Source organism: Myotis lucifugus, unplaced genomic scaffold (genome assembly GCF_000147115.1).
Source record: "Myotis lucifugus unplaced genomic scaffold, Myoluc2.0 scaffold_216, whole genome shotgun sequence".
Lineage (NCBI taxonomy): Eukaryota > Metazoa > Chordata > Mammalia > Chiroptera > Vespertilionidae > Myotis > Myotis lucifugus.
In genome coordinates, this window is record NW_005871264.1 from 1003272 (window position 1) to 1017503 (window position 14232).

At 41.7% G+C, this 14232-nt stretch overlaps 1 protein-coding gene across 2 annotated transcripts in view; it reads left to right on the forward strand.

Annotated features, from left to right (window-relative positions):
- CRYBG1 (crystallin beta-gamma domain containing 1) overlaps positions 1–14232 on the forward strand; it is a 70565-nt gene that overhangs the window by 32773 nt on the left and 23560 nt on the right. For both annotated transcript variants that reach the window (XM_014463663.2, XM_023761757.1), the window contains 5 exons: positions 378–425; positions 513–631; positions 2448–2613; positions 5417–5556; positions 12598–12724. In XM_014463663.2, coding sequence (XP_014319149.1) covers positions 378–425; positions 513–631; positions 2448–2613; positions 5417–5556; positions 12598–12724 — 600 coding nt within the window. The remainder of the gene's footprint in view (positions 1–377; positions 426–512; positions 632–2447; positions 2614–5416; positions 5557–12597; positions 12725–14232) is intronic.

The window sequence follows — 14232 nt, forward strand, 5'->3', positions numbered from 1 at the left end:
CATTATACTTTCTCTTTCTTTATCTGAGATTATACCAAGATATTTTGAATTGTAATCTGCTGAGTTCTTATTCTGCAAATTCATATAAAACATAGGTCTGACTCTTGAGGCCTAAATTTTCTAGATTGGTGAAAATAGCCTAGGCATTTACTAGTAAGTGAAGAGAAATCGAAACGGCGACTTCACTTGGGCATGGGAAGCTCTTAATAGTATAGACTCAAAGAGACTTTTACTATAACTTAGATCAAGGGAGACTTGTTTCAAAATTGGCAGATTGTGAGGTGAATATGATCATACTCAAAGGATCATGGGAGGAGAAATGAGGACTGGTACGCAAAGTTTAATAATTTGTTGTGTTTTTGTTCATCTGATTACAGACGCTTAGAGGAAGTGTCCAAAATAAAATCAATCCCCGACCTGGAAAGGTAAGATTATTTTCTGTTTCTAGTCTAGCTTTTATTTTTGTCTGATAATGTACAGTAAGAAGTGCAACCACTCCCACTCTCTCGTAGGTGGTGATCTACAGTGAGCCGGAGGTCTCCGAGGCGTGCATTGAAGTCTTCAGTGACACCGAGGACTGTAGCTCGTGGAGCCTCTCGCCGGTGGTGCTTGTGAAAGTTGTTAGAGGCTGGTAAGAATGGCTCTTTGACTTCCTGGCTATAGGGCTTACATTTTACATTTTTCATTACCTTTTCGGCCCTCAGTCCTTACTTAAAATTATGCTTTTAGCAATGTAAAGGGCAGACAGTACTAGTCCCAGTGAATATTAAACGGAATTCATAACAAAGAAATATGGTTTTTAATCATGTTTCTGATTACAGGAATGAAACATATTTTTGTTAGAAAAATCAGGAAAGTGTAGCATTTAAGTTTCTTTCCCATGTATCCCCGTGTGCATAACATTGGTTTGGACTAATGGACATCGGAGTCCATGATATACATTTATTTGGCTTATGAACTTTCAGTGAGGTTGATAAGAGTTATACTAGTTATGTTGGTAGAGTTTTTTAAATTCCATAAGGAAAGACATTTTGCTAACATTTTATACAATAGTTCAGTGAAGGATGAAGTTAGAAGTTATTTTCCAACTTTTTGATAACAGGTGGTAAAGAAGCTGATGAAAAAATTCTTTTACCAGTTTAATTGCTTCTAGAACATATAAAGGAAGTTGAATTAAGAAACGTATTTAAAAAATTTACTTATGAGGCATGAATACTTATCTTTGGTACCTATCTGTAAACTTGTTTGAAATAAAGAGATAGGGCTCTTGACATTTGTGGTTTAAAAAATTAGTAAGCTTTTCTTTTGGTCTCCATTTGATTAAATATGCAGCATCTTTCCTATAAAGTTTTAGATATTTTATATATCCAACATATTCATTAGAAAATATAATTAGCTTTTGTTTTTAAATTTGAAGACTGAAAATAACATTAACATTTTTGTATAACAATTTTGTTTTTAATAAAAGAGTTCTGTTTTTTTTTGCAATTTTTGTTGGCTTCCCTCTTCTTGAAAGCATAATACAGGTGGGCAAAAGTAGGTTTACAGTTGTGAGTAAAATACAATTTATGTTTGTATTATTACTTTATTTTTTTCATACGAACAATTGTAAACCACACCTGTACTGAAGTGAAGTATTTCTTCAGTGTTTGGATATTGTTGTGAAGGATATTTTTTTAAAATGCTTTTTATTAACATCTGTAGTTCTTTATATCAATATATCCATTTTTTAAGTCTCCACTAACTGGCAATTCTATAGAACATTAGTATCTCTAGGACATTAATATTGATAGTGGAATGTTCTCTAAGGTCCTGATATAATTCTTGAATTATCAGAAGCTAAATTTTAGTGAATTTTTGGGTTAGGGAGGGTTAATACATTTTCACAGTGAGAAGGGATTTCAAGGTGGTGGCAGAGTAGGTGGAAGCTACACTCACCTCCTCCCATGACCACACTGGAACTGCAACTAAATTAAAGGAGAATCATCCTGAATAACAACTGAAGGCTGGAGTCTTTAACCAGGGATTTACAGAAGAAGCCACCGGAGACGGCTCCACACAGGCTGCCGAGGGCCAGGCACAGACAGGGCCTGACATTGGCCTGCACCAGAGACCCATCCAGTGGCCAGCTTCAGACACCAGCACAGGATCCGATAAACCTCATAAGCAGCATATGGGAAGGGAGGTCTCGGCAGGCACTAAACCCTGCTGAGGCGAATTCCGCTTCGTATGGTCAGCACCTGCACAGCAGCTCGTACACTGTGGGGCTGATCCTCACAGTCAGCAGCCTGAGGGTCCATTCCACACATGACCGGGCCAATTGCAATCACTGATAGAGAACTGGCCATAATGTGTTTTATATATGGTGGCTTTTACCCAGAATATTTGAGTAACCTAAACCTCTCTCACCAGGCCTGGCTAATAGTTTTGCTGTGTTTTATTCGTAGTTGGATTTTGTACGAGAAACCAAATTTTGAAGGGCACTCCATCCCCTTAGAAGAAGGAGAATTGGAACTTGCTGGTCTCTGGGGTATAGATGATATTTTGGAAAGAAAAGAGGAGGAAGAGTCTCCTAAACCTGTGGTGATTGGTTCAATCAGACATGTGGTCCAGGTAGGTTATGGGAAAACCAGAATCCATCTGTTCATTCAGCAAATACTTATTGAATGCCAGGGATGAGTCTTACTTTGAAAGAAAAGTTCATTTTATGGAATAAGTGGTTGGGAAAAATATTTGATTGGTGTTTATGGATATTCTTTTTATAAGTATTTGTACACGTTAAATGAATTAGAAAAGACTGGGTTATTTCACTTAGCATAAAGTGAAAGGCAAGTATCATATGATTTCTCTCATATGTAGAATCTAATGAACAAAATGAGCTAACAAGCATAATAGAGACAGAGTCATAGATAGAGAGCAGACTGACAGCTGTTGGGAAGGGGGGACTGGGGAGGGGTGAAGAAGGGTAAAGGGTGGATAAATGGTGATGGACGGAGACTTACAGATGATATGTTGTAGAATTGTGCACCTGAAACCTGTATAATTTTGTTAACCAGTTTCACCCCAAGAAATTTTGTAAAATGGAAAGAAGAAATAAAATAATGTCAAAATAATGATTTTAAAAAATGAATTAGAAAAGAAACATTGGTTAGTCACCTTTTTCACAATAAACCTTGAAGGTTAATTTTTTACGCCTGGCCTCCCCATCCCTTTTCCAAGTGTATTTTATATAATAACCTGGTTTTGATAAGTTATGAATGAACAGATTTTTCTTTTATTTAGTTTTGTGGGGGGTTTTTTTGTTGTTGTTTTTTTGCTTACTGAGTGAGTTCTGATTACTTTGAGTGGCTTAGAAAAGTTCTATTTGGGAAAAATAAATAATTCAGTTGATAGTTCGGCTCTGGGGTTTTAAAAAAATAAGTCTTTGAGGCTACATTATGGATTGGGTAAAATTTCCTTGGTTCCTTTTTGTAGCAGCATCTTTCTTGTGGCTGTTGAGATTTGATGATTCTTTACCCTTTTTACCTTTTAAAAATGTAATTAATGGTACTTTCCAAATGGAAAATTAAAACTGTGTTTGTAATAGAGATGGGTGTTGGGGTGCAATAGGGAGAAAATGAATGTTCTAAAATGAGAACGACTAAGAATGAGTAAGACTTTTTATATAAGTGCATAATGTGATAAAGCTTAAGAAAGACATGAGGAGCCCCTTTTAAAAATGGCACAGTGGAATAATTTATTTGCAGTTTTTATTTATTGCTGAAAGAATATTGGTAATACAGTAGTGTTTTAAAATAATCATCCAAATCCCACTAACATGAATTTTTCTTGATATTCTAATGTGGTTGCTATCATAATACAGGCACAATGCTCTTTTCCTTTTTTTCACTTAACACTTTAGTTCCCAGTCCGTTTTCTCTTTCCATACAATTTTTCTGAAGATCACACTCCCATTGGTAACATCTCTCACTGATTTGCAGCTGAGGGAGGTATCAGAATCTGGTGGGGTGGAGATTCAGGAGCATTCAAGAAGGTGGGGGAAGGGAAATTGCCTGATAACAGCAGACTTGATGAAGTTAATGCTTTTCATGTCTACATCCTTTGGGGTTTCCATTGAAGTGTTGTACCATCATTTATTTTTTCTTTCTACGCTCTGTGGAGCTTCAGGTTGTTTCTAGTTTTTTACTATTTTAAATAACGCTGCATGAACATTTTTGTGCACATAGTAATTGATACATTTCTGCTTTATTTCCCTGGGGTAAATTTTTACGAAGGGTGTCATGTTAAAGGGTAGGAAAACTTTTATGGCTCCTGATTTATCATGAACTATTATTATTATTACAGTTTGTTTATGTTTTTTTGGAACACAAACATAAGTCACAGCAAATATTCAAGGGAATCACCTTTTTAGTCATTGTTTCTTCTGTTAATGTTTGAAAGAGCCTCCCCTGAACTAACCCAAGTGTTATTGTTTCTTCTGTACATCGGTTCATCTAGCTAAGCAATCAAATATTAAGAGAGATTTGGTTAGCACTTAGGCACTCAGCCAGGAGAGGCCTTTTGAAGAGTGTTTGATGGGCTGTGGACATGCAGGGCATGGAACAGTGATCAAAGTGCAGAGATTTATGAATCACCATAACTGTGCCTTTGCAGTACTCAGACGAGACCGGCATCAGAGGAGTTTGGTCAGTCAAGGAGCGTTTCCAATGGGGGATGGAAGGGCACAGAACAACAGCGGAGGAAGACTCCTGGCACAACCACTCTATAGACCTGATTCTCTGGAGTTGGGTGGTCACATCAGAGCAGGGAAACTAAAACTCCTGCCCTAGCTGGTTTGGGTCAGTGGCTAGAACTTTGGCCTTCGGACTGAAGGGTGGCGGGTTCAATTCCGGTCAAGGGCACATACCTCGGTTGCACACTCGATCCCTGGCCTTGACGGGGGCATGTGGGAGGCAACTGATCAATGTGCCTCTCTCATATCGATGTTTCTCCCTCTCTGTTTCTCTCCCTCCCTTCCACTCTTTTTAAAATTAATGGCAAACATATCCTCTGGTGAGGATTAACAAAACAAAAACAAACTAAACTAAACTAAAACTGCTGTCACTAAGGAAAGCCAGGAGTTTTCCAGTGAGGATGAGAGAAATAAATATGTCCAAAACTCTAGTTAAATATATTTCTGATGATCTTTGCTTGAATTTAAAACTCGGATATATGATCAAAGCAATGTGTCCGCCCCACAAGACCACCTATTATTAAGTCATGGGTGAAAACAGGAAAGGGATAAAATGGCAGGTGCTCTGTGAAAGGTATGTGTATATTTAAAGCTTATTTTAATACTTTGGGGAAAATGGGCTTACTGTACAGTTACATTCATGGTGTAATTATTATGTATGTACATGTATTTTTTATTTTTCAGGATTACAGAGTTAGTCACATTGACTTATTTACTGAACGAGAAGGGCTGGGAGTCGTCCATTCCTACTTTGATGACACTGAAGAAATGCAGGGGTTTGGTGTAATGCAGAAAACCTGTTCCATGAAAGTGCATTGGGGCACGTAAGTGCTTTATTTTAAGTACAATTTCAATGAAGCTTTTTTAGTGAGTGTCGTACTGGAAAGAAGACTTAAAATATTCTGTCTCTAATTTGTTGTGTTGCTAAGTGATTAATTACTGACTAAAAGGGTTGTTGTTGTTTAATAAGGCACATAAAATTCTGATGTTGTTGTACAGCTCTTACAATGATTTCTTAGGGGAAAAGTAAGGGGGAAATGCATTTTCAATGTGGGGATTTCCTTATCACAGAGGAACCTGATTCATTCAAAGCTGAGTAGGAGATTTTACCTTCCTGGTCGTTCAAAGCCTGTGCCCCTGATGTTTCAGCTGGGATAGAGGCCAACGCACGTGGCACTTCCTTTCACGTTTCACACAATGCTGTCCAAAGCCCCTAGGATGTTGATTTCACAAATCACAGGAAACTGCAAGAGTATGTTGAAGGAAATGAGAATATCTCAAATGGGGGAGAAACGAGGATAGAAAGTGCAGGCTGCAAGACTGAAGGATGGGGTCTGTCAAGTGGAGTGCACAGCCTAGGGCACGTGAAACGCAGCCATTGAGACACAGAAAAAAGCCCAGCCCCAAATACTAAAGTTTCTTTATATTTTATTTAAAATCTCCGTTTAAAATTTCATTTTTGTGTATGTTTTCTAATAAATTCATGATATGTTCAGTGGTAATATGTAATTTATAAATACTCATGTATTCAGAGAATGTGCAAAAATTTTTATTAATGGGGTCTGCATAAGACATGCATGTGTCATGTGTCAGATGGTAAATACTACAGGGACATAAGTTATAGAGAGGGACAGTGGTAATGCTACATTAAAGCGGTCAGGAAAGGTCTAACTAGCCAAGCAGACACCTGGAGGAAGCCAGGGAGTCAGCCCTGGGGCTGAGGGAGGAGGGGCAGGGGGCGTGGCCTGGGCAGGAAGCACAGCCTTTGCAAAGCCCTGCTGGGCATGCTCAGGGAACAGCCAGGAGGCACATGTGGCACTAAAGTGAGCCAGGACGCCCAGGGGAAGAGGCGTCACGTCATGTCAGGCCTTTTAGGCGTTGGGATGGATTTTAGATGACTTGAAGGGATGTGGGTAATCACTGGTGGAGTTTGGTCTCACCTGTGTTTTGGAAAGGTCACTAACTGCTGTATAGAAAATAAACTGTAATGAGGCGAGGGCGGAAGCAAAGAAACAAGTTAGGAGGCAGTTGCAGTTATGTGGGCAAGAGGTTTTGGTGGCTTGGATGGCGCAGCAGTGCTGGTGAGAAATGAACAGATTCTGGATACATTTTGAAGGTGGAACTGACAACATCTGCTGACAGATTGTGAGGTGTGAGGGGCTGAGAAACACCCAGGGTTTGGGACCCCAGCATTTGTCATAATCTTGAAACAGGAGCATAAGTCACATCATTTATTCAAGGGGGTCACCTTTTTAGTTCATTAAATTTGTTCCTTTTGTTAAAGTTTGAAAGAGCCTCCCCTGAACTAACCCAAGTGTTATTGTTTGTTCTATACATCAATAATAGCCCAGCAATCAAATATCAATAAAGATTGGAGAAGACTTGGAGGAGAGGCGAGGAGGGGCAGTGCCCGAGCTCAGTGTTGGAGATGTGAGGTTGGACATGCCAGCTGTTCTTTGAGGGTGGAGGCCAGGCAGGAGGCCGGGTTTCTGAGGCTGGAGTCCTGGAGGGAGGCTGGAGATGTAAATTTAGAGTCCTCAGGCATGAAGGCATGCACACCATGCGCTGAGGAGACCTCAGAGGGAGGGAGTGTAAAGAACAGAAAAGCCATCTGAGCCTTGGCCACTTCTATATTTAGTGATTGGGAAGAGAAGGAGGGATCTAAACAAAAGGGAAAAAAAAAAGATAAAAAGTCTTCATCTCCTAGTGCCTTTAATTTTTTCACATCAGTGAGACCTAAAGTAAGAATGTCGAGAATATCACTTTCCTTAGAGAGGAATGAAATAGGCATCTGCCATCATATTTTAATCTCATTTCGGAAGGTTTGCTGACTCAGGCTTGGGCTATGGGGAAGCCTAATGAGCTGCACTTTAGAATAAGTTGACTTGTCTCGTGGGTGGTAGTTAGAGCCTGTCACAGCTTTCAGGGTCTGACGGGCTGGCGTGGCACGGACAGCTTTTCTCTGGCTGTTCATTTCTGTTGCCTCCAGGAGAACAGAAAGCTGTCTTGGATATCAGTTCAAAGTTTGGGCACATTGAACTTGATAGGTCAGCAGTGGGGCCAGGTCATTAGCGCTCTTACAGATCTGCAAGGCCAGTCCTGAGGGGCTCGGAGAATTCTCTGGTAATAGGTAGCTGAGCTCATTTTGCTTCTGTTGGTGCTCCAGTCCCCTGAACTGGTATAAGAAAGATCTTTGCTGTGTAAGGAACTTTTAAAAATGTCTGTAGGAGATTTATTCCAGGCCTGTTTATTCTGGATACACATATACAAAACAAGGGTATTACTTGTCATAGTTTTATTTGGGAAAATGAGTGATCTCTAGATACATTTTTCCTTTCATATTCTGTTGCGTGTAATCTGTTTTTAAACCTTCATTTTAATAGCTCACTAATGCCAGTAGCCATCATCCCAGAGGTGAGGGTAGACTTCAGAGGAAGCATAAAGACCATCTGTTCTAACACCATTATTTAGCTAAGGAAGACAGGCTCAGTCATTTACTCAGCGTTACGAGAATGCAGGGGTTCTGAAATCAAGGAACATTTTTAATAGCCAAATATTTTTGGTCAGTTTTATTATGAAATAATTGATCATACAGAAGCATGTATGTATGTATGTGAATTATGAAGTCTAGTAATAAAACAAACCTTTGTGTGCCCACCACCCAGCGTAGGCCCTCCCTCACTGTTACTGAAACTGTGCAGCACCCTGCACAGCCCACCCTGCCCCATCCTCCTGGCCCCTCTCCACACACATAAGCTCTCTGGAATTTTTTTTCTTATACCCTTGTTTTATAGGGTAGCCCTATAGTCTCTGTCCCTACAATATTTTAGTTGTGCTTGCTTTTGCGCTTCATAAAAATCTTATCAAAGTTCCCTGTGGCTTGTTCCTTTCTCTCTACATTGTTTCTAAGATTACCCATGTCAGTGAGTATATCTGTATTTTATTTTTTTCTTATTACTATATAATATTCACTGTACTTCACCCTGCATCTCTTTACAAGGACATTTTCCTGCCTAACTATCAGGATCACATCTAAAAAAATTAGCAATACATCCATGATAATGTCTAATCTATAGCCCATAACCAAATTTTCCCAATTGTCTCAGAAATGTCTTTTATGGATTTTTTAAAAATAGTCAAGATCCAATCAAAGTTCATGTAAATATACTTGGTTGTCAGTCTCTTTTAAGTCCCTTTTAATCTCTTAAGTACCCCCATCTTTGTTTCCCATGGCACTGGCTTTTGTTTTGTTTTGTTTTGTTTTGTTAATCCTCACCCAAGGATATTTTTTCCATTGATATTTAGAGAGAGTGGAAGGGAGAGAGGTGGGGAGGGGGAGAGAGAGACACATTGATTGGTTGCCTCCTACATGCTTCATGACCTACCAGGCTGGGGATTGAGCCTACAACCCAGGTATGTGCCCTTGACCGGGAATCAAACCCATGACCCTTCGTTGCGAGGGCTGGTGCTCTAACCACTTAGCAACACCGGCCAGGACTTCCATGCCACTGACTTTTGAAGCATTTAGGTCAGCTCTCTTAGAGACTATACCACACTCTAGATCAGTGACGGCGAACCTTTTGAGCTCGGCGTGTCAGCATTTTGAAAAACCTTAACTTAACTCTGGTGCTGTGTCACACATAGAAATTTTTTGATATTTGCAACCATAGTAAAACAAAGACTTATATTTTTGATATTTATATATTTAAATGCCATTTAACAAAGAAAAATCAACCAAAAAAATGAGTTCGCGTGTCACCTCTGACACACGTGTCATAGGTTCGCCATCACTGCCTAGAAGATTCATCTCTATTTCCTCATGATACCAATTAACTTGTTTTTCTGTTGCCTGAATTTTCTGTATATCAGGGGTTAGGTCTAGAGGTATGATCACATGCAGGTTGAACGGCGTAGGAAAAGTATCGCCACATACTTGTGTTGTGCGCAAAGGTGGCACGTGCTAACTAGCTTGCCATTAACCACACCAAGCTGAATTGCTTGGTAAAAATAGTGCCTCCCTCACCTCTCCATTGTAAAGGCACATTTTCCCCTTTGAGAGTCATAGCTCAAACTCTTGAATAACCTGAAAGTTGGCACATTCACATGTAATCTTTTGAATACCAGTTGGTTTCTGTACATAGGCAACACTCGTGTGTAGCCATGTGTGGAGAATAAGACTTGGGATCCAGCTGGAAATACTGTTTTTGATTTAAGTGCAAGTGAACAAGATAAGACAGTTTTTTTTTTTCATGTGACGTGAAGGGTATTTCCAAAAAGAGTAATGACACAAGGTTATTTAAAAATAATGGAATAGACGGGCATTGTTATTACTTCAACAGTATTTGTGTACGTATATTTGTTAGTTGTTGTTTTGTTTTGTTTTGTTTAAAGAAGCCCATACTTTAGAGTTGTGCTGTTTACTTCTAATTCAGGCAAAAGCTACCTAAGTACATGGGACAATAAAAGAAACTGAAATAACTGCCTGAAGACAGTTTCCCCCTCTCCTGACGGCCTGGTGAATAATGTAACTTGTTGGCATAGAATTTACAAAAAATGAATCACTATCTTGTTAAAATAGAATTAAGGAGAAATGAATCACACTCTGTAAATGAGATTTCAGATTCCAAAGTCCATCAGCATCCAGAAATGTCTGCCTGAGCTCCCCAGGCCCTAGGACTCACTCACCGGGAAGTTGCTCAGAGCAGCAGCCTTTCCAGGGTGTCAGTTTGTGTTCAGAGTTTTAGCAAATCCCCCTTCACCCCAGATGACTTGCTTCTATAAATGTCAGGTGACTAAGTTGCATGTTTCCAGGAAAGTGAAATGGTTGGTATCAGATGAATAAATCCCCTCAGAACTCAGACTATGAAAGGAAAGACTTAATGAAGTCAGCATCATTTCAAAGTCTCAGAGTTAGTTGTTTGAGCCATTCATTGTGTTTATGAACAATTTAGCCCATTCACTTGGGAGGAGTCAGACTCGGAGGCCCTTGGCTGGTTAGCCTAACAGCACAATTTATGGTGAACTGCCATTATTTACTTAGGGCATGAAATGAGTGTGTGCCCGTGAGAGCACTGAGTTCTGAAAACATGTAACGCACCCTTCACTGTCATGCGTCAAACATTAAGGAGGGTTAAAGGACCTCAGTCTTTTAGCTTCTGTTTTCTTGTGGCATGGCAGTGGTGTTTAAAAGATAAACCTCTTTTTTTCCTTAAATTTTTAATTGATGTATATATAACATTTGTACCAAAAGGTGCATGACAAATCATCAGTGTATACGCTGAGTGAATTTTCAAAGTATAACCAGATCAGGAAATAGAATATAACCAGTGTCTCAGAAGCACCCCCACATGCCTACGGCTCATTGCCCTTTGCTCTTGCTGTAACTATTATCCTGGCTTCTAACACTAGATTCGTTTTAATCCCCACATACACACCACACACAGCCTCTGTGTGTGTGTGTGTGTGTGTGTGTGTGTGTGTTTTGGCTAGTCTTCAGTAGGATTTTGATTGTAAATCCTTGTATAATTAGTGAGTTTAAAAGTTACTGATTTATCCAGGGGAATTTTAAACAATAACTCACCAAAAACAATGTGCCCTTGGGCCAAAATTGGGAACACGAGAAAAGCAAAGGGAGAATCAGATGCATGTGCTGGTAAGAGGCTTCACGGGCAGCCACCCCCTTTTTGGTGTGGTTTTCTGGGAACATGGTGGAGTGTCCCCGCTGGGACGCTGGCAAGGCTGACAAAGAGCTGGAGAGAAGTGATCACCAAGGATTCCATATTTGTTTATGAAGAGGGCATATAACACCTGTCTTACATACAGCTCACTTCTCCAGCTGCCTCACCTTCCCAGAACCCTCCAGGAAGTTGGTAAGACTTTGCACCGTCTTTAGGGGCAGTCCTACCAGGCATGAGTTTCTGGTTTCCTGGTTCCTAGCCCATTAGGGGAGGGTGAGGCGGCTGGTTCCCTGATGAAGGAGAAGTGACAGCTGATAAGCCTAATAAAAGGGTGTGGTTTTGAAAAGCCATAAAAATCCAAGAACTCAGAAAGCTCCCCCGGCACCCCCCTTCCCCCCACCCCACCCCCCCCTCCCCCGCTCCCCCTCAGGCCAGCACTGTGCATTGTCATGCTCCTAGTGGGGATCCTGAGTCATTGTAGTTACACCCACGCCTTGGAATGAAAAAACTGCCATAAGAAAATGATTAGGAGCCTGGGTCTGGATCAGTGGGGATCAGCTCTGCGCTTGGTATTTTCAGCTGTGTGGCCCCAGGCAGTGTACTTCACCTCGTCTGTAAGGTGGGGACAGTAGGGCTCCTTCCTCATAGCATTGTTGAGGGTTAGATGAAGTTCTGGGTGGCATTCCTTATGAGCTGTAGGTGGATGTTAGCAGTTATTAGTCTTTGACACTGTGACTGACCAGTAAGTGGAACATCCTGTTATTTGGTTACAAATGAGATGTTGCCTTTTAAAACACAGCTTGAGGTTTCCTAGTCAGGGTCTCCCTCTGTAAATACACGCCAAGCAACAAGAGAACTGCAGCTGACCCTTGAGCAACATGGTCTGACCACGTTGCTTAGGGATCACATGTACTTTTAACACTTGGAAGTAATAGAGATGGTTACACTTTAAATCAGTTCATAATATAAATTAAATGGACAAAACCAGCCAAGGAGACAAGCAAAGATTCTTAAGAAGAGGCGTGTAGAACGGTTTATTCCTCGAGTCTAACGTTGCTCTGAGCATCACCGTACGTCATGCAGATGCACCCACATCTGCTTTGGTCCTTGTCTTTGCTCGTCAGGGGGCTCTGTGTACTGAAATAGATGACGCATTGTCTGTTTCTGTCTTTCCTCGGTGCTACTTAGATGGCTGATTTATGAAGAACCGGGATTTCTGGGTGTCCCGTTTATCCTGGAGCCCGGGGAATACCCTGACTTGTCCTTCTGGAACACAGAAGTGGCCTACATTGGATCCATGCGGCCTCTGAAAATGGTAAACGCGAAATGTAACAGTGTGCTTGGAGTGGGTGGTTCTTTGCCAGCCTGACACCATTGATTCATAGGATGTGACTTGGAAGCAGTAAAGCAGACTAACAAAATAGAAATAACAGAAAGGATTGTTGTAGGCGGCGGGAATGGCACCAGTTGTCTGACCGGTGGGTCAGATCAAAATTGGGTTCAGCAACCTCGGTACTTGAGGAGGGTGAGGCGCTGGTTCCCAAATTGTAAGAGGACATTTACTTGGTAAATCGCAGAGGTAGAAGAAGTAATTCCCAGAAGAATTGGGCTTAGGAAATAAGTTATGGAGGTGAAGGAAGGGCTCTGGAGCTTGGGAGTGAGGAAGCTAATGGTGCTGTGCCTGGGAGGGGTGGGAGGGAGAGGAGAGTGGAAAGGGAAGGGAAAGGCACAGGTGTGCTCCTGAAGAAGAGTGCACTAGGTCCTCCACCCCAAGGGTTTTGAGGGTGAAGACTTTAGGGAAGGTCCTCGGGCAGTGGTTCTCAACCTTCTGGCCCTTTAAATACAGTTCCTCATGTTGTGACCCAATCATAAAATTATTTCCGTTGCTACTTCATAACTGTAATGTTGCTACTGTTATGAATCGTACTGTAAATATCTGATATGCAGGATGGTCTTAGGCGACCCCTGTGAAAGGGTCGTTCGACCGCCAAAGGGGTCGCGACCCACAGGTTGAGAACCGCTGTCCTAGGGAAAGCTCTTAATGGAATGTTCAGTAGCCTCCCAGGTGCATCCATTCAGGGTTGTGGTCTCCACTGATAGATTGGCAGGGCGTCATTTTCAATGCAGCTGGTCCTGACGTCAGCTGTGGCTGGTTTTGTTGTTTACCTGGGCCTGGAGCTGAAATACAACTGAGGCATAGACGCTGTCTCCAGGAAGGAGAGGTCACGGGGTTCAAACCTGACGACTGACGACCCACCGATTATGCCAAGGGAGAAGAAAGGTTCTCCTGCGGGTGAGGTCCCACCCTACCATTGATTGTCCTTTGCTAGGCACCCCGGGCTTTCCACCCTGGTGACCTTCTGTGCTGGCCCATGGTCCCTGCTCTGCTCATGTCTGTCTAACTGCCTGCAGCAGGATAACTTGCTAGATGCTTTAGGTGAAAAAATGTGGCGCTGCCCTGGTCCTCTGCCCTCAGGCATTCTCAGCCCTGCAGAGCCCCAGGTGTGTGCACGGGCTTCAGCACAGGGCAGGCTTAGGAAGTAAAGAAAATGGACACAATTGAACCTTTCTGGAAAAACAGGAGGAAGGACAGATAAACTCCAACTTGTTGGTGATGTGACCGGGAAGGGGATACTTGGGAGGAGAAATCGAGCTGGGTCTTAGATGGCTGGTTTTAGATGGCGATGTCAGAGAAGGCCGCAGGAGCTGGGCTGGGGCTGGGAGTGGTAGAGTGACAGGAGGCTGGGCTGGGCGGCAGCTTTGGGGGCACTGGAGCTGGATGTCTAAATGAATGTTGTCTCCCCAAGTATTAGCCGTAGAGGG